This window comes from Miniopterus schreibersii, assembly GCF_964146895.1.
Source record: "Miniopterus schreibersii genome assembly, chromosome: 14".
NCBI lineage: Eukaryota > Metazoa > Chordata > Mammalia > Chiroptera > Miniopteridae > Miniopterus > Miniopterus schreibersii.
This window is the reverse complement of record NC_138114.1, coordinates 19,006,579-19,031,925: the sequence shown is the minus strand read 5'-3', so window position 1 is coordinate 19,031,925 and position 25,347 is coordinate 19,006,579. Positions and strand designations below refer to the sequence as shown.

General features: G+C 53.6%; 1 protein-coding gene across 6 annotated transcripts in view; it reads left to right on the top strand.

Annotated features, from left to right (window-relative positions):
* The window catches only part of ADAMTS14 (ADAM metallopeptidase with thrombospondin type 1 motif 14), a 74,758-nt gene that overhangs the window by 32,943 nt on the left and 16,468 nt on the right, over positions 1-25,347 (top strand). For 3 of the 6 annotated variants that reach the window (XM_081159056.1, XM_081159055.1, XM_081159057.1), the window contains exons 5-14: positions 11,096-11,179; positions 11,988-12,144; positions 14,209-14,314; positions 16,043-16,186; positions 16,760-16,892; positions 17,968-18,081; positions 20,076-20,224; positions 22,140-22,315; positions 24,616-24,749; positions 25,124-25,247. In XM_081159056.1, coding sequence (XP_081015182.1) covers positions 11,096-11,179; positions 11,988-12,144; positions 14,209-14,314; positions 16,043-16,186; positions 16,760-16,892; positions 17,968-18,081; positions 20,076-20,224; positions 22,140-22,315; positions 24,616-24,749; positions 25,124-25,247 — 1,321 coding nt within the window. The remainder of the gene's footprint in view (positions 1-11,095; positions 11,180-11,987; positions 12,145-14,208; positions 14,315-16,042; positions 16,187-16,759; positions 16,893-17,967; positions 18,082-20,075; positions 20,225-22,139; positions 22,316-24,615; positions 24,750-25,123; positions 25,248-25,347) is intronic. The other 3 variants (XM_081159059.1, XM_081159058.1, XM_081159060.1) reach the window with 2 other exon arrangements.

Sequence of the window (25,347 nt, the reverse complement as noted above, 5' to 3'; positions counted from 1 at the left end):
TCTGTCATTCTTCTAGCCATATTATTTGTCTCAGTGTGTGTGTATAAGCAGTTCTTTGTCTAAGTCTCTGAAGGTGAGGTCCTTGAGGGTGGGGGACTTTTCTTCTACTTATTTGAACCCCAAGAGCACACAGCACAGTGCCCAACACCTGACAGATGATCAGTAAGTGTGGAAGCTGATGGTGTCCATGGGAGAAGTAGGGGGTCAGCATCCACTGAGATAGGAAAGAGGGAAGACAGCAGATTTCTGTCTGAAATGCCGGCGTTAGGAAAAGGGCAGGGGTAGAAATCAGCTCCAATTACAGGAGCCCCAGGGACGGGAGGGGCTTCCAGGAAGTCTGCCCCTTGCCCCCTCTTTGGTTATTAATTCTTTTATTCCTTACAAAGCATGTGGCTTTGGACTCAAAAAGCAAAGACTACCATGTGAGGCTGTTTGAGAAAGAGAGAGAGGGAGAGAGGATGACTATGCTAGGAACCCCCCCACCCCCCACTGGAGCTCTGGACCACCCACCCACGCTCTATAAATAACTGGCCCAACCTAAGACCACACAGCTGACCACACAGCTGAGTACTGATCCCATTAGCGGGAGAGCCAGGTTGGCCGCTGGAGCCAGCAGGTGGGAAGGGGGAGGAAGCGCAGAGGGGAAGGGGCTAAGGAGGCCCTCTAGTGCCGGGAGCCTCCGTCCAAAGCTGGGGCTGAAGACCCTAAGATAAAAATAAAATAAAATTGGGTGTGGAAGCAGACGGATGCTATTACCCGTTCAAAAGAGAACACAAAGAACAGAAACATTCATAGATCAGAAATGTTGAAATGGATTTGCAAATAGACAATATTGGTGTTTTCTACAGAGTGGAAGGGGGACAGAATTTGCGTGTCTGTAGATGAGAATTTTGCATCGCCCTTGCTGTTAGTCATCAGCAGTGCTCTCAGTTGTAAAGAAGTTTCTTAGAATCAGATTCAGGTGAGGCTGAAGTGTGCTGTTAACAAGGCACAGTTTCCATGGAAGTCCACATTTTTATTCTCGGAGTGCTAGGCCTGGACTGGGTCCCAGGTAGAGAGCCCTTTTCATGGGTGGGCATCTGGCTGCCCATCTGACTCACAGGCTCCATCCTGCTCCTGGTGCTAGAGGGGTGGCAGCCTCACTCAGGCCACACTCTGGGTTCTGGCTGCATGATAATCCTAAGCAACTAAATGATGGGCCCTCCCCCCCTTCTCGCTGGGGAGTAGCGGTGTGGAGGGAAGCCCGAGGGTTGGGATGGTTGAGGGTGGACCATCTGAGGAAGACCAAACTCCCTTGGACCATGTGCTCCATTCTTTCTCATATCTTTTAGAGAAACCCTCCTGTCTGAGCACTCCCATTCTGTTGCTCAGCTTCTCCTTAAATGTCTGCTGGTTGGTGGGAGCAGGTCGGCACATTCTGGAAGGTGGAATAGGCTTCCTGGAGCCCCTTCAGTTTGCCTCACCCCCCAGTCTTGGCTCTAATTTACTCATTTGTTCAAAGCCAGGCACTGCTGCCTCCATGGGCTCCCCCCAGTGCGAGGCATTGGGCAGGATGGGGCGATTGTTAGTCAGGGATCTGTGTTTGCAAGTGACAGAGACCCAACTCACACTAGCTTAGGCCAAAGAGGTGATCAATTGGAAGGAAGCCCCGGCAGTGCCCATAGGGTCATATAAGAGCTGCAGGACAGGGCAGCTTTAGGGACCACAGGGACGAGGGTTTCAGGCGTATTAGGACACTCTCCTTTTCCCCAGTCCCTTGTATGTGCTTAGCGATGTAAACTGGCAGGGACCAGGCTTTCTCCCCACGGTGGGAAGTGGGGCTCCTGGCAACCCCAGATTTGAACGCTTCTGCTCTTAGGACCCAAAGGCTTTCCTAAGGAGGAGTGGGTCATGTGGCCATCCTGGACTAATTGCTGTGACTGGAGGGTTGGCTGGAGGCCCTGGTGGAGCCTACTGATGTATGTGGGGTGAGGTGGAGCAGGATCTGTTCCTGGAGAGCAGGAAAAAATATCCAAACCTGCAGGAATTTTTATGAGCTTATTTGTGTTCAAGTGATGACAATTGCTGGGAGGCAAAATCTCAATGGATCGAGAAAATGCCCTGGAGAATGGCAGTTTTTCAGCTTATTTTATACATTACAATCAAAGGAGGGGACGTAAAGAGGGTTCCATGAAGTCCACTGGTGGTCGATTAAGGGGGCAGGAGAAGGCAAAGTGGGGAAATCTCTGGGACTGGATAAAAAGTAAAACAGAGAGACACCTCTTTTATAATGGTGGGTACAGGATAGTTAACAATTAACATTCACAGCATGTAGACGGTATTCTGGAAGCAAGATAACAATAGGGGAAAAGACGGAGAGAAAGGCTTTTATGAGAAGGACAAATAAGTTTCTTTAGGAAAGACACATGGGCTTTTAGGAGAACAAACGGGAAATAAGAAAGTTTGCGATAGTGTTTGTTTGCACTGGTGCAAGTGTCTCTCTGTCTTTTTTGAGGCCGTGAAGCTCCCTTGGGAAGAGAATTTATGGTAGCTCATTTCCCAGAAGTTGCAGCCTTGTCAGATAAGGGAATTTCTGAGAAAACCCCTTTCTGCATCTGTGGAATCTCACATGACCTCAGCTTAAGATAGTCTTTATACTGCTCTGTGCTTCTTAGTGATTCCTCAGACAGGCCAGGGGCAGGACTTTGGGAGCAACCCAGGAGATGAGGGATTGTATGTATGCGTGTCCCAGGAGGGGCCACAACCCTGTGCCAGTCCCTGAAGTCCCTGCTTGTGGTGAAAACCCACGTGCTGTGCGTTCTGGGCCACTGAGTGCCCTGAGTAAGGCCCCCACCAGACCCACTGACTGGTCTAGTCTGAGCCCCTCTAGAGAGGGTTCTGAGAGAGTGACCTGGAGAGTGATCAGCGCAGGTGACTGGAGGTTAGAAGGGCCGCTCTTTGGGGTTTTGGAAAAACCCCACTCCTGAGGCGCAGGGTTGAAGGCAGTGAAGTTAGGAAGGTAATGGGGAGAGTCAACAAGATCTTGCTCCCCAGGCAGAATATGGGGCCTTCCTTTGGAAACTGGAAGAGGTATCTTGATGGATCACACAAGGAGACATTTAATTCTGGAGAAATAAGTGTACTTTGGGAGCTGGGGATTCCACTGCCTTGCCTAGATTGAAATGTGGTTAATTCAGAGGCTCTAGTTAAATCCCTCAGATCTGGAGCTGTAAGACACAATGTGGATGGTGGTGGGGAGCAGAAGGGAATTTCTGCCAAGTTCTGAGGTTCAAGATGTGGAGGTCAGTCGCCCTCCAGTCCCTGGTGTCCCTCCTCATGTCACCGGAAATTTACTGTAGGAGGAGGGTAAGCCCGTGACCTGGTCCAGCCCTCTTGGCCAAATTAATGTGTTCTAACTTCTGACCCTTGACCTCTGACCCATGACTCACAGTCTTGGCCAGGGAGTTCTTCCACTGCGTCCTCACCAAAGACTGTGCCAGGCGGGGCTGCCTTGGGGACCGCTGTTTCCACAGTATTGTTGCCACCTCCCTTCCTCTCACAACCTATCAGAAAGTAGGTGAGAAGAGAGTCAGTGTCTTCTCAGAGGTTCCAGGAGTGTGTTTGAGGCTGGTTGTGCTCACTATTGGCTTGCCCTTGTGAAAGTGAGAACAGAAACGGCCTCGGGTGCCTGCGGGGTGCAGGTGAGATAGGGCTTCCCATGGGGGCCCTGTGCCTCTGGGGGAGGGAGGCTCAGGCGCTGAGCCGGCCACGCTTAGGGGGCTGTTGCCCTGGGCGTCTGCTGCTGTCACCCTCCCAGGGTTCAGAGGACAGCCAGCCCGAGTTCCGGCCACGGGGGTGAGCGGATGGGCTGCCGACAGCCGCTCCCTCCCAGGGGCCCTCGGCTCGTCCTGAGCATTGTCTGGGAACTTTTATTTGGCTGGGATGTTTAAAGCATAATTCCCCTCGGGATTTCATGAAGCCAGTGAAAGGGTTTCCCTTCGCTCTCCCCTCGAGTGCCTGCCTGTGACCATTTCTGATCCTGATTTTCAGGGCCAGGGCTGACCTGGCGATATCAGAGAAAGGAGATCCGGTTCCCAGGATGGATAGTCCCATTGTGCTCACCCAGGGGAGGGGGGCAGAAGCCGTTAGTGAGAGGCTCAAAAAGACTGCAGGCCTCGTCACTGCAGCTCTCGGGGTTCTCGGGGTGTCCTGCTTCTCATTTTCCTTCTGCGTTAACCTGGGATTTGCTATAAATATTCATGGAGCTCCCGATGGTGGGAAGTACTCCCTCCTCAGCTCTCCCTCACATGCTGGTGGGCCCTGCATGGACTTGTCTTTCTCTGTGCCTCAGTTTACCCAGGTGTAACGGGTTACTTTCCTTAAGGCTTCTTCAAATCCCAGGACTAGGGAACCATTTGAGAGCTTTGGAATGTAAGGGCAGTGTGTCCAGCATTTAGCGAGTGCCTGGTGTGCTTATATGACAGACAGACTCCTGTTCTAGAAGCTTTGGTCTGGCTGCAAAAACAAGCCTCAGCCCCGTGGAATAATTTGGGAACCGTTGAAAACAACACTGAAGGGGTTTAGAAGGGGCTGCTGTCCCTGTGGACTGGGGGAGAGAGGGAAGCTTTCTGATGGGGGTTGGAGCTGAGCCAGCCTTGGTGGGAGGGGTAGGCGGGGAGGTGAAGAGCAGGCAGGGGGAGTGTGGTGCTGGGGAGGGGCATGGCAGGGTTGTGGAAGCAGGAATGGGAAGGTTGTCCTGGGTGTGCAGGAAGGTGATGGGTGTGCAGAGAGGTCTCAGGGAGATAGCTGTGGCAGGACATTCCATCAGGCAGCAGTTTGGGCTCTTGTGTGGAGAAAATGTATGAGGAACAGTGCCTGAGGGTGGCATTTTGGGGAGGAGAGGATGGACATCAGAAGCCAGCTGAAGCTGTGATGGGCCAGGAAGCAGGGACTCTCGGAGCTCTCTTGGGTGTCTCAAATATCACAGCATCATTCTGGTACCTACTGCATGTCAGGGCTGACACCTTTATAGATGGGCCCCTTGAATCCTCACTACAGCCTACGCTGGTGACGTTCCTTGGACCTGTGGCCCTGAGAAGCCAAGTGACTTGCTCAGAATCTGCACAGCTAATAGGTGGAGGAGCCAGGATTTGAACCTGTATCTGTCCAATTCCGAAGTCTGTGCTTTCCCTCCATGGCTGCTGTGGCAGAACTTGGGTTAAGCAACCTTGGGAAGCAGGAGAGAAGGTCCCTGGGCTCCTGGCCTGGGAGGTGGGAGGAGTGCTGCCCCTTAATAGAGGACTCTCTTCCTGAGATGGGTCTCCCTGTCAGAGTCAGGGTCCTGAAGCTTCACACCCTTCACCTGTTGGCTGGGCCTGCCAGTGGGGTCATGGCAAGAATCCTCTCCTTGCTTGGGCGTGACGCACTGAGTCACTGGAGCGAGGACTCCTTTGGATGTGTGGATATGGGGAGCCTCTCAGGGCCTGGAGCTGGAATAGAAGAGGGGTGAGAAGAGACAAAGAGGCCTTTCATCGGTCCTCATGGAGCCAGTCTGCAGCCTGACCCCTCTTGGCAGCCCATGTGTCTGGGTGGTGGGCTCCCTGCCTCCCCTACTCCTCACCCCACCCAGCCAGGCTGACACTACAAAGGGGTTGGGCTGGGCTGTGGGGGAGACATTGGCTGGTGCCTCTGCAGGGGCCCTACCAGCTCTGACCCACCTTAGGGCCCCTTTCGGAGCACTGAGGCTTCCCAGGTGCCCTGCCTGGAAAAGCTTGGTGCCCCTTCTAGACCTGGGAGGTTTGGGTGCAAATGGCTGTCAGGCCAGGACCTTGGTGGCCTCAGCCTGGGAGGGCGGCATTCTGTTGGCACATAACACGTATTTTATATGCCTCATAGAAGCTACTTGGAGTATCACAGAAACTGCTTTTTTCTTTCAGAAAATGCTGCTTTTCCAAACCACTTCCTTTTGGGGCACGTGAGCCTCCAGAGCAGCTCATCCTCCCTCTCTTTTTGGTCCCCTCTCTCTTGTTTTTCCCTAAAAAGCTCTCCACTGCTTTTAGGGCACTCAGAGACCCCCAAACAAAGCAAAAATTCACTTATTTTAAGGCAATGGTTCTTAATTGAGGGCAATTTTGCTACCAAGGGGATATGGGGGGGCGGGTTGGAGATATATTTTGGTTATCACAGCTAGAGGGGGTGGCTGCTACTGACATCAAATAGGAGGAGGCCAGGGATGCTGCTAAACATCTACCCTGTACAGCACAGCCCTCAAACAGATCACCAGTGTCAAAGTGTCCCTCATGGCCAGGCTGAGAACCTGCCCTGAGGTGTTAGCTCCAGTTGCCACACAGTGGTAGTTAGATTTTCACAGCAAGCCCATGGGCAGACAACAATGTCTAACACAGAAGGATGCGTGCTGGGGCTCCTGGCAGGAGAGACATCATAATGTGCACCCTTCGTGTGTGAAGGGAGCTTTACAGTTCACAAAGCACTTTGTAAAGCCAGCGTCACAACAGAAATATTAGTTCGCCTCCCCAAATCCTGTTCCCAGGGTGGCCTGAAGGGCCACTCCTCAGCTCCCGGGAAGTGGCAGTTCCAAGCTGACGGATGCCCCTGATGGACATGTGCTCACCTTCCATTCTCAGGCTCCTGCAAGGCTGGTGTGTCCACACCCACGAGAGGAGAGCTGGGCTCAAGGGGGTGAGATTACATGGCAGAGCTGGCGTCTTTGCAGGCCTCCACGCTGCCTCTTTACACACAGGCAGGCTGACCTGGGGTATCAAGGCCGCTGCCTTTTGGAAATTCTCTCCTTCCCCGTCCCTGACTTAGAAGGTACCCCCCTGCTCCCTGCCTCTCCATAGCCTGCCCTGCTTAAGGTTCACCAGCCCCGACTCCTTCAGCCCGCTCTAATGGTACCTCCACGGAACCTCTTCGATCTCACAGTACAGCTCATAGCTGCTTAGTAAGACTAAATTACTTGAGGACAAGGCCTCTTTCATATTCCCACCCTAACAAGGGGGGGCGGCATTTTCTGAAGTAAGGGTAAGGAAATATGGATCGAAGGGCACAAGTGTGCTGATGGAGATGGAGTGTCTACAATCAGGGTAGCCTGGCAAACCCCAGGCCCCCTGGAGCTCAGTTTCTGCCTGTTGCTCACTGATGCCCTGGTCAGCTGAGGCAGGCTTATGGGCTCAGGTAACCAGGGCGCCTGAAGGCCTGCCTTCCTCCACTGAGTTGTAAATTCATCTTCTCTCCCAGAGAGAGAAAGTCCACCCCAGCCAGCTGGCCACAGAAGCTGGTTCTGGAGAGGAGCCGCATCTAGTGATTAAGAGTCACAGAGATCTGAGTTCAAATTCTGATCCTTCCACTTCCTAGCTGGCTGGCCTCAGGCAAATTACTTAACCTCTCTGAGCCTCGGATATCTCACCTATGAAAAGGGAATCATTCCTGTCTCCAAAAGGTTGTCCGGAGAGCGTATTCGAAGCCCTTAGCACTGCAAAACCTGGCACAGAGTACGTGTTCAGTGAATAGTAGCACATCCCTCCAATGCCAGCACTCTAGCCATCTACTTTCTCCTCTGGTTTTATCTCCCTTGGGACAGAGAGTCCTGACCTTTGTTTGTTTTTCTGGTGCACACCTAGTGGTGCACATCCCAGGCCAATATGTGAAGCCGAGCTCTAACCTGGGGGCCTTGGCAGACCACCTTGAACTTGGCTGAGGCATGGTGGCAAGGAGACCAGACACACTGTTCTTTTCTGGCCTGTGGGTGTGTCTTGGGGCTGTCATGCTTGTGCCCACTGCCACGCAAAGCAATTCCTGTCCTCCTGAGCTGCCTCACTGGCCTCACCTCCTGCTATTGGGAAGCCGATGAAGCCAGGCCTTTGGTGCACAGCCGGGCTGGAGCCTGTCAGGGAGCTGCCTGTGTGTGTTCACAGTGGGGGGGCCTGGGCCTCTCAGGTAGCCTCATTTCTTGGCTATGGCTCTGGCACCAGCTTGGCACTGTGGGTGGAACCCGTGTGCCAGGCGGCTTCCTTAGTTCTGGCTGGACATGGTAGCCCTGACCCACCTCCTCTTTGGCTTATTCAAGGCCTCATGGAAGGTCCAGCTGAATCTAAGCCCTGAGGTCCCTACTGAAGGCTCACAATGGTGTGTGCAGATAAGTGTGCCAGGGTCCCAGAGACAGACTGGACCAGAGGACTTGGCAGGGCCAACCCCACCTTCATTTTAAATGGGGGAATAGGAGAGTAAAATAGAATGACTTTATTTTTATTACCCTTATTTAGTATAAGAAAAGAACAGACTAGCTCATTGCTGAACCTGCTCCTATCACAACCTCAAGACTATTTATCCATTCTTGTACCTTAGGCCACCTTTTGGGGTTATTTTCCATCTTCCTGTTCTGTAGATCTTTTAGTGGGGTCTGTGTAACTATTCCAGTATTTTTAATTTTATTTGATAATGCCTTCCTTTCATCATGGCTCTTAGAGATGGTTTGCTGGCCCAGCGTTCTAGGTTGACAGTTTCTTTATCTCAGTGCTTTGATGTTGTCACTTCAGTGTCTCCCTGTGTCACTATTAAAAACCTGTTCTCAAGCCCATGATCATTCCTTGGTGAGTCATCTGCCTTCCTTCTTGCTGATTATAAGATTTTCTCTCTGACTGATGTGAACTTGGAGAGAAGTCCCCGAGAGACTGGTCACCTTCTATCCCCAGGAATGGAACACATGTGCTCAATGGAACTTCAAGAGGGAGACTGAGGCTGCTGGAGGAGGTCATTGGGAAGGCTGAATGGGGCACAGAGCATCCGTTACTGGAAGTGTGTGAGCATGGGCTGGGGAGAAATTCCCTGTCACATGAGGTCCGCCTCAGTTATCTTGATTGCCAATGACCCTGGAGCTCTTTCAGTGGCTTCTGCCTTCCTCTCCCTGCACCAGGCCTCTGCCCATCTCCTTTGAAGGGTCCATGACCTTCCCAATCCAGGTGATTCTGGCTCCTCTGGCCACACACCACCATCTTTTGCTGTCCCAGCTCCTGGAGTGTGGTATAGGGCTTGTGCCCCAGAGCTCAGCACACTAGTCCCCAGAAGCCTTTGGTCCCCAGGTTATTTCAGAGTGCCGATGGTCTCTGTAGGTGGCATGGTCTTTTCTGCTTGCTCAGGATTTACATTTAGTCTAGATACCTAGGAGCGGGAGGTGGAGTCAGGAGGCCCCATTCAACCTGCTGCCAGTGTTGGACACTCATATTCTGATTCTGCCTCCTGCTCAGAGTGCAGCTGCCCCCTCTCCAATCCCACTGTGAGGACCTCCCACTGTCCCCGGGGGGGTTGTGGAGATGGCAACCATTGGAGCAGGGTCACTGGAGGCCTTGAAGGGATTTGGTCTGCTGAGTGTGGGGACAGAAGTGAATGACTTGGCAGTGTTCAGGCAGCAAGTTGCCTGGCCAATTTGAAAAGACATGAAGGCAGGAAGGCAATGGCCCTGGGTACTTCTAAACACCAGAGGCCCTGCAGGCGTGCCTCTCACACCCAAATTATCCCAGTGACCACTCTCTTCCCTTGCACCTGGGCAACTGGTGGGTTTACATGTGTATATGTGGGGCACAGGTGTGGCTGTGTAGGGTGTGTGTTGCCCATGACCCCATCCTTGGTCTGCATGCCTATTAGGCATGTCAGGGAGGTCCAAGACACTGACCCCACCCCGGTGTAGAAGGAAGGTCGTGTTCCAGTGTTGGAGGGGCTGAGATGTCAGGGTTATTTAAGAGTTATTCTGTTGCAGACCAATGATCATTTCTGTACATCAGCGAAGAATCTTGGGTTGGAACTGTGCTAGGGAGAAAATGTGTGTGTGGCTAGTTGGATCCTACACTTTCTACCTGGCAGTTCTAAGATAAGTCAGGAGCATGTGGGTTGAGAAGGACACCATCTCTTCATGCATTTGAGCACTTCGTTTCCATGATGACTTTGCTCCTGCTGGGGAAGAGAGGAGGGTGGAAGGCAACACCGCCACCATTGGACTCCCTGTCATTCCCTGTGGTGGGGTTTTGGGGGAACTGCTGTCCCACAGTGGGCAGGGGTCTTTGTCCTCAGTTGGGTCCAGACATGGATGCCAGCAGACCCTGGTGGGAGCCTCATGCTCACAGTTCTCAAGTCTGCATGCTCATGAGTTGGGGCAGCTGCCAGCTCTGGGCACTGGGAGAGTGGGCAGGGCTCTATGATGCCTGCAGCTTTTGCTGCCACAACCCTGCATCCACAGCCTAGCTGTGTCCTTGGCTGTCCCAGGAGGGGTGTGTTAGCACAGGAGCAGGCCTCCGGTCCCCCTCCCTTCTTCCCCTCCCCGAGGGACTCTCACATGTAGGGTTGGCCTCACTGTACCTCTCCACTTGGTGGACAACAGTCCCTTTGTGGCTTGTAGGCTGATTACTTTGCTCATGAGCTGAAGGGCATGGAGAGACAGAGTGGTGAGAACAGGGGAATGGAGAGGACTTCCCTATAGTTCCTGGGCTATGGGACAATGGAGCTACCCGATGCAGTACTCCTTGAACTTGACGGTGCCTGAGAAGCACCGGGGAACATGTTCAAATGCAGACTTTGACTTGGGAGGTTGGCCTGAGACTCTGCATTTCTAACAAGTTCCCATGTGATGCTGCTGCTGCTGGTCCAAAGTCCTAGAGTGCTCCCCACTGGACTTGCCCTGGGGGAGTGCCCAGGCACTACAGTGGCAGTTGGAAAGGTACACAAGGAAGTGAGAATGAGCGACCTGACCCAGATGGCATTTCCAGAAGGGCTCTTCAGAGATGTGGAAAGATGAGTCTTCATCAGAGTGGCTGAGTTTGAGACTGGACCCCTCACACTTTCGCTCCCAGGAGAGAGCTCACAGTGGAATTAGAATTTGAATCCCAGCTCTGCGGCCCGTTTGCCGCATGGCCTTAGACAGGTCATTTTGCCTCTCTCTGCCTCAGTTTCTTCATCAGTAAAGTAGGGGTAAGAATGCCTGCCCAAAAGGCCATGGTGAGGCTGAAATGGGATAAGGTATGTCAGGTACCTGGCCCAGTACCTGGTACATAGCAGGCTCTTAATGAACGTTTGCATCCCCTAAGACTGCAGTCCTCTCTCCTTGCAGGTGAATGAAATTTACCATGACGAGTCCCTGGGGACCCACATTAACATTGCCCTTGTCCGCCTGATCATGGTTGGCTATCGACAGGTAAACCCCCTTGTCAGCGGGCAGGCTGTGGAGGGGGAAGGGGCCTGGGGCCAGTGCATGATCCCAGCTGCAGTGTTGCTGAGGGGACAGTACCTAGGGAACATTTGTCTTCAGAATCAGAACCTGGGGCCATTAACATTGAGGCTTCAGTGGCAGAGGCATTGGGGATGGTAAGCAGGGACTTCTGGGTTCCCTCCAATCTGATATATGGACAGTCCTATATCCTTACAGCTGAGGCCCCTCTCCTTGAGGAATTGATGGGGAAAGTGGGGCTTAGAGAGTGGCAGTGACCAAGGCAAGTCCTGCTGTGGTTGGGCCCAGGGGCCTTGGACTGCCATCAGTTGCTATTCTCCCCCAGATGAGGGTAACAACCGAATTTTCCTTCAGGAGCTGTTGCAAAGATCAAATAAGACAATGAATATGTTAAGAGGAAGAGCTCAGAATCACTCTGCCTTGTGGGTTAGCTGAGGGATTAGATAATGTGTCCGGTTCTTAGCAGACAGGTGTCCCTGCACAGGGCTTGGCACAGGAACATTCCCTAAAGTAGGAGGGCTGTGTGCCAGCAGCAGCCAGAGTCAGTGACCTCGGGACAGCTAGTGACCTTGGGACAGGCACTGCAGTTCCTAGGGCTGCATGAAATGTCTGTGACAGAGTGTGACTGTAAGCGCTCTGCAAGCACAGGAAGCTTTGGCTACCCCCAGTTTCCCACATGGGCACACTGAGGCAGAGTTCTCCTCTGCCCGTGGGATTGCTGCTGTCTGAGGGCTCCGAGCAACCTCTGTACTGTTGACATCTCTGGCCCCCGCAGTCCCTGAGCCTGATTGAGCGCGGGAACCCCTCCCGTAGCCTGGAGCAGGTGTGTCGCTGGGCGCACTCTCAGCAGCGCCAGGACCCCAGCCACGCGGAGCACCACGACCACGTGATCTTCCTCACCCGGCAGGACTTCGGGCCCTCAGGTATGCAAGGTACTGTATTCGCCTTGGCCAGGTGCGTGCAGCTGCGGGGCAGAGGCTGAGGCTCGGGGCTGTGCTCGCCCTGGGGCCACCCCCAGCGGGTTCAGGGGCCAGGTTCCCTGTCAGCAAAGAGGTCTGTGGGACTTTAGAGACAGGACCAGATGGACGGGTGGACAAGCTTTGCAGTGATTTCTTGGGGACCAGGAGAAGCGAGGGAGTCCCTACACTGGTCCCCGCTGTCTTGATGAGCCTGCAGGTGGCTCTGTGTTTGCCATCCCAGAGCCTGGCTGTTTGAAGACCCTCAGAGGTCTTCAAGATGCTTCTGCTCACATTGTATGCATCTGTCCTCATCACAGGTCGTGGGTACCTAGTGGGGCTCGTGTGGAATTTGGAAAGGAAGTCCATGCTCTACCCGCAGCTGCGTGCCTCTCTAGTGTAGTGATCCAAGCTCACTTCATCTCCCTGGGTTCTCCTAACTGCCAAATGGGAAAATTAATAGGATTTTCCTTCCTCCGTTCCAGCTGCTGAAAGGGCCGAGGGGTGCATGAAATGTCTGTGACAGAGTGCGACTGTAAGCACTCTGCAAACACATGAAGCTTTCACTACCCCAGTTTTCCGCATGGGCACACTGAGGCGCCGAGTGGTGAAGAGGCTTGCCCGTGTCCCACTGTAGAGAGGAGGTGGATCTGAGCCTCAGTTTGGATGTCTTGGCTCTGAGTTGAGGGCTTTCTAGTTTTTTCTGGTTTGATGCTAGAAGTGAGTTGACCAGCCATGCCTCTGGCCCAGAGGCCTCCTTGTCTGAATCCCTGAAGCCCCAAATGTGGGCCTGCATGCACACATACAGATACAACACACGTATAAACACACAGACATACAAGTACACACAAACAACACAGATACACATACATAGACACATTAACACACACGCATACTCAGACACACACTGCATGTACACATACACAGACACCTGTACATGTGTGTATCTGCACCCCATGTAGAGAATAGCTCAGACCTTCAGGACAATAGAGGCCCCAGGAGCCTCTTCCCACCGTAGCCTCTCATTATTTACTATTAGCCCCCAAACCATCTCAAATAAAAGGACACTTCGGCAGTTCTAAAGACAGGGCCTAGCTGTCGGGTAGCTGCAGGCCCAGGCAGGGAGCACTCTGTCCCCTCACCTCCTCCTTGGACGCCTTCCCCAGACAAGTCTGTACCCCAGCCCATGACTAGGCCCCAGGGGAGGCTGGGAAGCAGGCCCCTTACAGAACAGGCCTCGCCCACAATTGCTGCTTAGCAAATGTTGGCCTGGTTGTTGCTAGTACATCCCAGCCCTGCTGCACTGCCTATGGCTCCCTGAGGCCTGCTCAGCTGTGCCTGCACCCTTGCTCATGTTCTCCCTACCGTGTGCCCTCTCCCGCACCGCTGGAGAGTTGTCTCACCTGTCCTCCAGGCCCAGCTCTGTACCACCTGAGTCATTCCTGGTGACCCTCAAGCCCTTCAGTAGAATCCATTCCCTTCCTCCAGATACCCCCTGCACCGCCCCCTATGCTCCTCGAACTCTGGCCCTGCAGGCCACACCTAAGCGAACCTCTAACCCCAAGTCTGCCTGCTAAGCCACCTGTTCCTGAATGTGTGGGTGTGTGGCAGGGAGGGGGTTGGGGGCTTGAACTTGTTTCCTCTGCTTTCCCCATAGAATCTAACACAGTACCACCCCTAATCCCACATTAAAAAAACAAACACAACTTATTTGTTGATTGGCCAACTGACTGGCTGGCTGGAGGGCCGTGGAAGTTGGGCATGAACAGTTTTGGTCCTGTCTGGAAACCCCACTGCCTGGTTTAGAGGAGTGGCCGGCAGGTGCAGGGAGAGTGCAGGCCAAGAAAGAAGCCGTATAGCCTTTTGTTACGGGGCAGCTTGGCCCAGGTTGCTCTACTGCAGGTGGGACTTTACAAAGATGCTTCTTACTCCAGGGACCCTCTAACAGTGGACTGGTCATGATGTCCCTGTGGCACAGACCTTGCCTGTCTTATCTCACTGTGCATCACTTCTCTCTCTGTCCTCTCCCTCTCCCCACAGGGTATGCACCTGTCACTGGCATGTGCCACCCCCTGAGAAGCTGTGCCCTTAACCATGAGGATGGCTTCTCTTCCGCCTTCGTGGTGGCCCATGAGACTGGTCACGTGTAAGTAGCACTGAGAGGGTGGGCTGTGCTGTGAGCTCTGAGGAGGTCTGTGGGTGTGGGAGGCTTTGCCCCATATCGGGCTCTAGTCCCAGTGTTTCGGGAGATGCCAGAGGAGCTGCCCTCAGAGAGAGCCCAGGGTCCCAGGCAGCAATTCTAGGCCTGCCTTGGGCCCAGCCCCCAAATCCTGGGGTGATGGGGGGCCAGATGTGGCTCTGTCTTTGGACAGGTCAGTGGCAGTGTCCTATCAACAGGCAGTGGTCAGTGTCCTGGGCAGTCTCTATCCCTCTGTCCCATCCACACCTAGAGGCCCTTCTGAGACCTGTTCCACACTGGTGCTCAGCATTTACCGAGTGCCAGCCTGAGCCCATAAACAGGCGCACTCAAACTCAGGCCACCAGCCAGCTTGATCTTTGAGCCTGGATTTGTACTGGGCATAGTCATTCATTCATTCACCCAGTATTTCTTGAGTAGCTACCATGTGCCAGGCGCAGTTCTAGGAATGGGGCCTAAATGGAGAACAGGACAGGGAAGCACATAAGAAACTACATGCTGGGAGAAAGCCTCTATCCGATGTGTCAGATGGTGACATGTGCTACTGTTATGCCTCTCAGCCTTGTCTCTCCATAGGGACACGCTCTCCAGCCCACACACAGAATGAGGGCTGTTCGCTGCAGTCTGAAGGACATGGGAAGGAGACGGGGGGGGGGGCGGGCGCAGCCCTAGGGGGGGCACTCTAGAGAGTGGGTATGCCATCCACAGTCTCTGTGCTCCTCTCCGCATCAACCCTGTCAGCACAGGAGGCCCATGCAGATTTCATCCCAGCTCTGTCCCTCATTGAGCAGGTGGCACCTACTCTCTGGGCCTTGGTTTCCTCATCTAAACATGGAGGCTGACACTTCTGAGGTCCCTTCCTGCCCTGGAAGCTGATAGTTGCACATATTCAGGAGCCAGGAGTCTGTCTTCCTTCTTTGGGGGTGGGGGGGTGGAGGGAGGGAATGTCCACTCTTCACTGGACAGAGGCCCCTCCATCTGGAGAGATAAGTTCAAGCTTAGAGGACCATGTGTCTGTCTAGTGGTCAAGGCCACATACAGCCATTTGGAAGTATTTAAGAATTTAGAACCTTTGGGCTTTGACATTAAATATTAAATATAAAGAGCAGACTTTAACATTTAAACTATCCTATGGTAGGTGCATACCATATGCAAAACTCTGTGCTAAGTACTGCGGGGTCCTGGAGAGGCTCTGAGTCCCACAGAGGGACTCAGTAAATGAGATTGAACCCCCAAAGGCCTTGGGCGTGGTCGGAAGATAGCTCATGGCCTGCGAACTGTTCATGGTGGTACAGGTGGCTTCTGCTGTGGAAGGTCAGCCATGGGCTGGGCAGCCAGTGAGGGTGTCCTGGGGCAGGAGTGGGGTTTGAGCTGACCTTGGAAACTGAGACGATATGGGTGGGGTTTGAGGAGGGTCCGAGTGTCTGGGAGTAGAGAACAGCAGGGGCAAGGCTTTCCGGGAAGCATGAGTCTGGCCCTATTGAGGGACAGCGGGGCCTCAGCCTCCATCCAGAGAGGTGGTCCTCCCCACTGCACGGTTGGGAAACTGAGGCCAGGAGGCACGGTCTGAAGCCTGGTCAGGGCAGGCTTTCCCATTGTTGGCCCAGCTGCCTGTCTTCCCAGGGATGGGCTCCCTGGCATGACTCAAGGCTCCCCCTGTCTCCCCACACCCTCTAGGCTCGGCATGGAGCATGACGGTCAGGGGAACGGCTGTGCCGACGAGACCAGCCTGGGCAGCGTCATGGCGCCCCTGGTGCAGGCTGCCTTCCACCGCTTCCACTGGTCCCGCTGCAGCAGGCTGGAGCTCAGCCGCTACCTCCCGTAGGGCACCTCCACCTTTGGGGCCTGGGGTGGGGGAGCACGCAGCCCGCCGCTTCCTCTCCCCCAAGCCATCTCCCTTCCCAATACCATGCTGCCTCTGAAACACACTCAGTTCAAAGCTTTGCTGGTCAGACAAGTGTTAGACTTGAGTGCAATGCCGAGAATGGGCACAGAGTGGGTTTGGGTGGGGCAGGTGCAGGCAGAGACACTGTCACTAACCTCACACGGCAGCTGACCAGGGCCCAGCAGCCTGCGTCCTGTGTGGCAGTCTGAGTTTTTTTACCCTCAGTGCAGTGAGCCCTCCAGTTGTCCATGAACCAACCCTAATCTCGGCCATGATGTTCCTCTAACATGGGCAAAACTGGCCTGTCAGATAGCTACAAGCTGAACTCCTAACCCCAGCCCTGGGTGCCCTTGCCCTGGAGCCCCCCAGACAGTTGTTGGTGGACATGAGGCCCTGTGTGAGATGAGACACAGCACAGGGCAGCAGCCGGATTTCTGCCAGCCTTCCTGCTCCATAAACCCTGAGAATTCCTGCCTCAGCCTGGTTTACCTCCCTGTCTTCACCGGCAGCTCCTACGACTGCCTCCTTGACGACCCCTTTGCGCCCACCTGGCCCCAGCCCCCGGAGCTGCCTGGCGTTGACTACTCAATGGATGAGCAGTGCCGCTTTGACTTTGGCACGGGGTACCACACATGCTCTGCGGTGAGTTCCCACCAGCCAGGTTCTCTGCCATCTGGGTTGCCGAGACCATGTCCTTCTGTGACCTGGACTGGTCATTCACAGAGCATCTTCTGCCCAGGGGGGCTGGTGGTCTGGAGATGGGCCCAAAGGCTAGATCCCATCAGGGAGATTCAGGGTGACCAGGGCCCAGCCCTGCCACCTTCTGCTACATGCCCGCCCTGCCCAGTCCCAGTAGGAGTGGGTGTGTGCAGTGGCTGGAGAATGCTTTAGCCCTGGGAAAGATGGGAACAATTGCTAACCAGGCAGAGCTCAGAGAAGGGGACATCCCAAGGTAGGGGGCTTTCTGAGGGGTCAGGCCTTGGTGACTCACTGCACTGAGGGCCTTAAACCCCCCATCTAGTAATGCAGCCCCCTTCTCAGCTCTGCAGGACCAAGAGGCCCTATGCATGGTCACCTTCCCCACAGCCCAGGCCACACTGTAGCATGTGTTCTCTGCTTTGAGGGTGGACAAACAGCCTGGGATATGGGCTTTTAATGCCCAAATGCCATATTTGTAAGGACAGTTGTCTGGATGGCAGGGGGTGAAAGGAGAGAAAAAGTAATTGGGGCCTTTCTGGACGACCTGAAACATAGTTACCAACCCGTGGCATGGCTGGGTGAGGCTGGAGGGAGGTGACAGTCCCAACCTTGTCTGGGTGCTGCGGGGTCTGGGCTGGACTAGTAGCAGCCCCCTCGATGCCCCCCACATGCACATGGGACATCGCTGGGCCCAGCCTCCCTAGAGTCTAAAGCCCTAGTCCCAACTCAGTGACAAAGTACCCTCTGCAAAGGCAGGGAGGGAGGCCTGGGGAGGGAGACAGAGGAGTGTGGATTGTGGCTGGCCCCTTCATGGTACCCTGTTGGAGAGAGGAGGGGTTGCTGGAGGCCACTGGCATTTGGGGAACGGTTGAGCTTGAGGGTGTGTGGGGCTTTGGCTGGACAGGCTCTTCCTGCTCCCAGCTTTCACCACTCCCTCCTCTCTGTCACTGTCCTTTGCGCCCTTGTCAGAGTTGGAGAGCCAGTCCAGCCCGATAACCTCGTTTTCCTTGCCACACAGTTCACGACCTTTGAGCCCTGCAAGCAGCTGTGGTGCAGCCACCCTGACAACCCGTACTTCTGCAAGACCAAGAAGGGCCCTCCCCTGGACGGAACCGAGTGTGCGCCAGGCAAGGTACCTGCAGCAGGCGCGAACTTCCTGGGGTCAAGCCTCCTCACCAAGTGTGTAATGAGTGTGTGGCATGGTGGTGCTAGGGAACAGATGGGAGCCTGTGCACATGGAGGCCCCACACCAACTCCCACACACACATCCTTTCTTCTCTCCCACATCGCAGCCTTTGCTCCTATAGTAGGCAGAATTTGGCATCACCTCATAGCCCATCCAGCAGAAATGCTTACTCCCATTTCACAGATGAGGAGAGTGAGGCCCAGGCAGGTTAAGGAGCTTGTGGAGGTCTCATAGGGAGTGATTAGCAGAGAAAGGATGAAGAGAGGACTCCAGGTATCCTGCCTACAGCCCCCCCAAGGCTGTTTCTCCCACACACGTTCTCCCCCCGCAAACCTGACCTTTCATGTATTTTCCTGGTGTGTGTTTGCTCCTGCATGCATATGTGCGGGCCAGGGCTTCCTTTGTCAGGTTTGAGAGCCCTGAGCTGGGTTCTGAAACCCACCTCTGCTCTATTGTTGGCCCTGCTCGAATCGCTGTGTAGTGACCTTGGGCCATTTATTGAACTTCTCCAGGACCTGCTGACCCCTGACCACACACACTGCCAACCCCTCATGTGTTTCTGAAGTCACTGAGTTGTCTCAAAACAAATGAGAGAGCTCAGAAGCAGAGCATTAACAGAGGTGTGATGATTACTCAGCCTCAGCTATGATCCCAGGCCCTGGGGACCCACCCCCACCAGCCTGTCCTCCGGCCTCTGTCCTCACCAGGCTCCTCCCACTCACATCCTGGGCCCCCCATAGCCTTGTGCAGACCCAGTAGTCTCTAGACCTGGCAGGCTGTTATTCTGGAGACTGAATGTGGCTGCTCCACACGTTATCACAGTTCCAGACCCTCTCCTGTCACTATTTCACATAACAGCTCATCAGTGGTTCTCAGTTTTGGCCACATACTGGGACCATCTGGGGAGCTTTAAAAGTCCCCACCCTCACATCAGGGAGTGACAGCATGTGGGGACGAGTTATCTCTTTGGGGTGATGGAAATGTTCTAAAATTGGATTGTGGCGACCGTTGCATAACACTGCAAATTTATGAAAAATCATTGAATTGTACACTTGAAATGAGTGAATTTTATGGTATGTAAAGTATATATTTGTTATGGTTTCTTTAAAAAAAAGATCTCTTCCCCTAGAGATTCTGATTCAGTGGGTCTGGGGTGAAGCCAAGGCATCTGAGGTTTTGATGGTTCCCCAGATGACTCCAAGGTTTGAGAATCACTGAGTTCTCCTTGAAAAAGACCTGGAGAACTTTGCTGTATTTTTTCCAGTTGCCTTAGAGGAGAAGGGCAGGGAGGTAGTTTCAGTGGAGCCCTTTGTGCTTGGCCCTGCACTAAGGCCTTTGTAGGTGTTACTGCCTTTGGTTCTTAGAACTGCCTCATCTAGCAGGTGAGTAAATGGGCTCGGCAAGGTGAAATTATTCCAAAACCACACACAGCTAGTCATGGCTGAGCTGAGATTCAAACCCAGGCCTCTTAGACTCATGCACACACTCCCTCCCCTGCATGAATGGGCCTCCCTGTGGGGCAGGCCTGCCTCCCGTGAACACACCTGCCTTTGGCCTCTGGATGGGGATTTTGAGGTACAGAGCCAAGATCTACTCCAGATAATCTAGTGTAGGAAGACTGTGTCTTCTCACCCCTAGCAGCCCTGTATTTCTCCTGGGTTGGTGAACAAATTGCATAGTTATCATCAGTAGTGCTACCTGCCATTTCTGGAGGGCTGCGTGTGCCAGGCATTATCTCACTGAATGCCCACAGCAGCCCCATGGGCAGGCACTGTTACCCACATGGTACAGTTGAGGAAGGCGCTCAGAAAGGGGAGCCCTTTTGCTGAAGGTCCCTCAGCTCACTGCAGGGTGAGATTCTGTGTAACCTGAGGCTTGTGCTCTTAATGACCCTTCCTCTGGGTTCACCCGTGGTGCCCATGCCCTTTTCTTCATCTCAGTGGTGCTTCAAAGGTCACTGCATCTGGAAGTCACCAGAACAGACTTACGGCCAGGATGGTGGCTGGAGCTCCTGGACCAACTTCGGGTCATGTTCACGGTCATGCGGGGGCGGAGTGCGATCCCGTAGCAGAAGCTGTGACAATCCTTTGTGAGTATGCTTGGCTGGGGTGGACACAGCAAGGACCCCTCTCCTCAGGCCTGAGGCGCTTGGAGGGGAAGGAACTGGGGGGCAGGACACAAGCGAGAAGGACCCCTGCAGGTTGTGTATTCTAATGGTTGAGGACCTGAAATTGTCAGGCAGAGGAGTGGGGAGGATCACTCCCACCTGGGTCTGACATCTCCCACTGGGTCTGACATCTGAGAATGGGTTTGAACCAGTGATTTTCAACCTTGAGTGCAGAAGTTTTTCCCGGAGAGTCTGGGGTACCCAGGCCTCTGCCAGTTTAACAAGCCCTCCTGTGACCCTGATCCTCTGGCGAAACTTTGAGAAAACACTGATCTAAATTGCTTAGTAGTCATGTCTTGGGAGAATAAATACCCCAATTTTGTTTTCTACTATATGAAACGAAACTTTCTTTAATTTTTCTTAACTTAATTTTCCTTTCTTTAATTTTTCTAACCTCTTTCTAATATCAAGTGCCTCCTCTGACCTCCACCCAACTTTCAGCATTCTGGGGGAGCATTCTGTTTCTCCCTTATTACCCCCTCTATGGGGACCTCTGCCATGGTTTTGAACTTCTGAGCGCCAGGTCTGCATGGACTCCATCTCCCAGGCTGAAGCAGCCTGCTTACAACAGCCTAATGAGATTGGGGCTGGCATGTGGGCTGGCTGGCATGTGGGCCTGCTGTGTCCAGGAACCAGGGGCTCTGAACCACCTCAGGGTAGGGTCTGCCCACCCCTCATGCAATGAGTGATGGGCTGAGGACTGCAGGATGTCAGGGTCCTAGCACTGCACTGGCTCAGTAGCAGTCATCCCCCCCTCTAGCATCCTCAGAATAGGTCCTACGTACTCTGCTGTTTATCTCCAGGGATGGGAAGCTCACTACCTCCTGGAGCAGCCTGTTCCTACAGATGGCTGTACTGACCTTCCACACACATGAGCCAAAATGAACTGCCTTATAACTTCCACCTTTTGGGGGTGTGGAAGCTGGGGTTAGAGCAAGGCCCAGTCATGGTGCCCACTCTGAGTAAACTACCTTCCGGTCCTGGTGGATAGTTTTCCCCTTGATCAAAGCCACCAGTTATTGACTTCTCTGTAATAATAACTGTTTTTATTTTATGAGGCTTAAATGAAAGAATATGTGTACTCTCAGCACCATATTCAGTACAGATGAAGCCCTAATAAATGACAGCTGCTGTTATAATTATCAATCTATGGAGCACTTTCTCTGTGCCAAGTGGGATGCTGAGCGCTTCTCTGCATAAACCCATGTAATTCTCCCAGAACTTCTGAATAGAGCATCAGTCACCTGGTGCACTCAAATACTTCGTATTAATAATCCTACCTAATCCTCTGAATTCAATGGAGAAGAGAGTACAGACTGCTTTAAATACCTGGTGTGCTCCAGACACACCAGGAGGTAGGTAAAATAAGAGGTATTATGGTCCCTCCTTTAAAGGGGAAATTAAGGCATAGCAAACAAAACTCATTGACTTACCCAGGATTGCACAGTCAGGACTTGGGGTTATAGGAATAGTTGAGTCACCGACTGAATCCATATTGTAAGCCAGGCCTGTGCAGTGGTTGAAAGAATATAGAGCTAAGATGCGTAAGACTGATTTTCCTTCCAGCCGGCTGGGAGGGTTAATCATTCCCATCTTCTCCACCCCCTCACCCCCCCACCCCACCCCCAGGGGAATAGGTGGCATGTGCTTGAATGATGGAGCCAGTGATCCAGGCTTTGAGCTCAGCAGCCGCCACAGTGGGGGACCCTCTATAGTTTATCAGTTAGTAGGGCCCCTTTTTAAGCTAGTCTAAAGGGCTGAGTGCCATGTCGGAAGCCCAGCCCTGCCCAGCCTGCCCAGCCAGCAGGGTCATTGGATCTCCCTGTGCCTGCCCTAGCCCAGCCTACGGAGGCCGCCTGTGCTCAGGGCCCATGTTCCAGTACCAGGTCTGCAACAGCGAGGAGTGCCCGGGGCCCTACGAGGACTTCCGCGCCCAGCAGTGTGCCAAGCGGAACTCCTACTACGTACATCAGAACGCTAAGCACAGCTGGGTCCCGCACGAGCCCGATGACGGTGAGTGGGCCCTGCTCCCCTCCCCTCCTACCCCCCGTAGCCTTGAGCATCTGCTGCGTCCATGTCTTGCCAGGCAGGGCCTTCCAGGCCTGGGCCCACCAGTGAAGGTAGAGGGACAGTGGGGTCACCAGAAGGGACACTGCATTCGGCAGACTTGCCATGAACACCTGTGCAGACCTTCCCGTTGTGCGCCTCAGGGGGGCCATCGTCCTCATATAGTTACCCCTGATTTATATGCTTACGATGACTATTCTATGGAGATGCAAGGAGAGTGTCTCGAGCGCGGGCACTTCACCCAGAGGGGCTGTGAGGCTGGCAGCCGTGCTGGCTGTTGGGGTTGGTGTCTTTCACACATGCCCTTACCTGTCCAGGTAGGCCTAATACAGGTGCAGGCACCCCTTGCTTTGCAAAACAAACGTCTTGAGAAGCTTGGTCCTATCACATACCATGGTTTTAGGTTTTACTGATTGTGCCACCATTTCAGCACTTAATGAAAATGATATGAAAGGCAGACTGATGAGAACCTGTGGGATCCTCATACAGACACCCTCCAGGCTGCTCTAGGACAGACACAGGCCTCGGGACTCGCAGAGGGGACCAAGACAGTGCTAGTGCATCTGCTGGGGAGCACTTCTGGTGATGGCTCTTGTAGTGGCAGAGGGAAGCAGTGAAGGGCTGGATTTATGGTGCCGTAGAGCCTTCAGGCTGAAAGGGCCCTTAACAGTTCTTTGAGCACAGCTCCCCCTGCTACCCTCTCCATGGCCCTTCCACAGACTAATGCCCACTCCTAGCACGCAGCCCTCAGCCTCAGACCATGCCGATTAGAACAGCTTTTCCTCTCCAGGCCCTGGCCACCTTTTTGTAGCCCTGGTTCCAGAGTATCAATGGCAGGACCCTCAGCTGTTCAGCTCACATTTAGAATGACAGTCTTCAAGTTGAAAGGGACCTCAGAGGCCTCTCCATTGCCCCCCGGTACCCATACCCCTCAGGAACATGTTTATAGGGAGTGTCTTCCCTCTGCTTGTATTCCTTGTGCTCTGGGGAGCTCACCACTCCCTTGCCACTGTAGGTTGGCTTCCATGGCAGCCCTGAGACCCACCCCCCTAGGGCATGGTGGTCAGGGTACCTGTCTTTGGGACGGTTGGAGCGCCCACCCTTTGGCCCCACCAGGTCCCACCAGGAATCTGGCTCCTGTGTGTAAAATCCAAATTGGTATTGGATGTTGTGGCTCTGGACTCGAGTCCTGAGTGCTGGGGCAAGACGTCACTAGGTATCCTGGGAACCCAGGGCCCAGAACAGGAGCCCAATGTTTCCTTAGCAATTTGGCTGAGTGAGCGGCTTGCTTTGAAAGCCTTGCAGATCCTGTCAGAATCCAAACAACCACTGCAGCACAGGGTGGGGAAGGGCTTTGAGGGGTGGGGAGGCCGATGGGGCAGCTGCACTTTGGGTTTTCCCAGGACTTTGAGACAAATTCCAGGAAATTAGCTAAGCCTCAATCTCCCATTTTCTAAGAAACACAGTGAGTGTTTATATGTTCTCTGGGACCTCCTTTTTAGGACATCAATAGCCCAAATAGAGAATAGAACATTTAATTGTTAGAACTAGAAAGGACCCCTCCCCTCCTCACTGCTGCTCCATTTACAAACCCACACACAGACCATTGTTCTGCCTGCCTTTTACACAGCCTTCTAACATTTCCAAGCATGTTGAGATACACCATCATATGTGTGACTGGTGACATGTACGTAGAGATTAGAGCAGGACCCAACCAGACTGCCTGGGCTAGTATCCTGGCTCTTCCACTTACTGTGTGGCCTTGTACAAATTCTTCAACCTTTCCAGTCCTTGGTTTCCTCCTCTGTACTGTTAGAACCTACTTCCTTGGGGGTACAGAGAGTTTAAATGAAGTAATTCACCAAAAGCATTTAAAGGCTTCCATCAAGAGTGTGTAATGGTGTGGAGGTATCTGGCACATAGTCAGCATTCTCTACGTGTTGGCTTATTATTGTCGTCATTATTATTTTATCACCTGATTTTTCTCAACAATCTGATGTGGCATTTTACTGATCAAGGATAATAAATAAGAAACTGAGGCTTGAAGGGGTCAGATATAATTTGCCCAAGGTCACATGGCTAATGAATAAGTGACACAGCATGAGTTTGAAGCCCCAGCCCCAGCTCTCCCTACTGTCCAGAGCTGGCCCTGGAGCTTCCAGTTTGGCCCTGTGCTGATGTTGCCCTTGTCCAGCCCACTTTCTCCGAGCCCAGCTGGGGGCTCAGCATCGCCCCTCTCCCCACAGACACCCAGAAGTGTGAGCTGATCTGTCGATCGGAGGATACGGGGGATGTGGTCTTCATGAACCAGGTGGTCCATGATGGGACACGCTGCAGCTACCGGGATCCCTACAGCGTCTGTGCCCGCGGCGAGTGTGTGGTAGGTGACCCCCTCCAGGCCACCCACTCTGCCAGCCCTGGGAGGCCAGAGAGCTCCACCCCTTGCCCCTTCTGCCCCCTACAAAGACCTGCGTTGCCTCACTGTCCCCACCCTTGACATCCCTTGGTCCTCAACATAGCCTGGGTATGCTAGAAGGGGGTTATAGCCTAGCCCCATTCAAGACGAGAGGAGTAGCCAGTTTTGCCCATGTCACATGCAAGTTTGTGACAGAGTCCTGTCCAGGAATGTCTCTTGGTTCAGGGTCCTCTCGTGTCTGGGGCCTGGGGACCAGGGAAGGGGCCACAGACTGCTGACCCAAGGATGGTGATAGGGGCATGGGAACCTCCTCTCACTGACCCCACCTCTGGCCTCAGCCCGTCGGCTGTGACAAAGAGGTGGGGTCCATGAAGGCAGACGACAAGTGTGGGGTCTGTGGCGGTGACAACTCCCATTGCCGGACTGTGAAAGGGACTCTGGGCAAGGCCTCCAAGCAGTCAGGTAAGCAGGCTGGGGCTGGAGGGATGACCAGGAATGACTGGGGTGCCCTTCCTCCTGGAGCTGGGCCATAGTTTATGGTGGGGAGAAGGGGCCTTGAAGC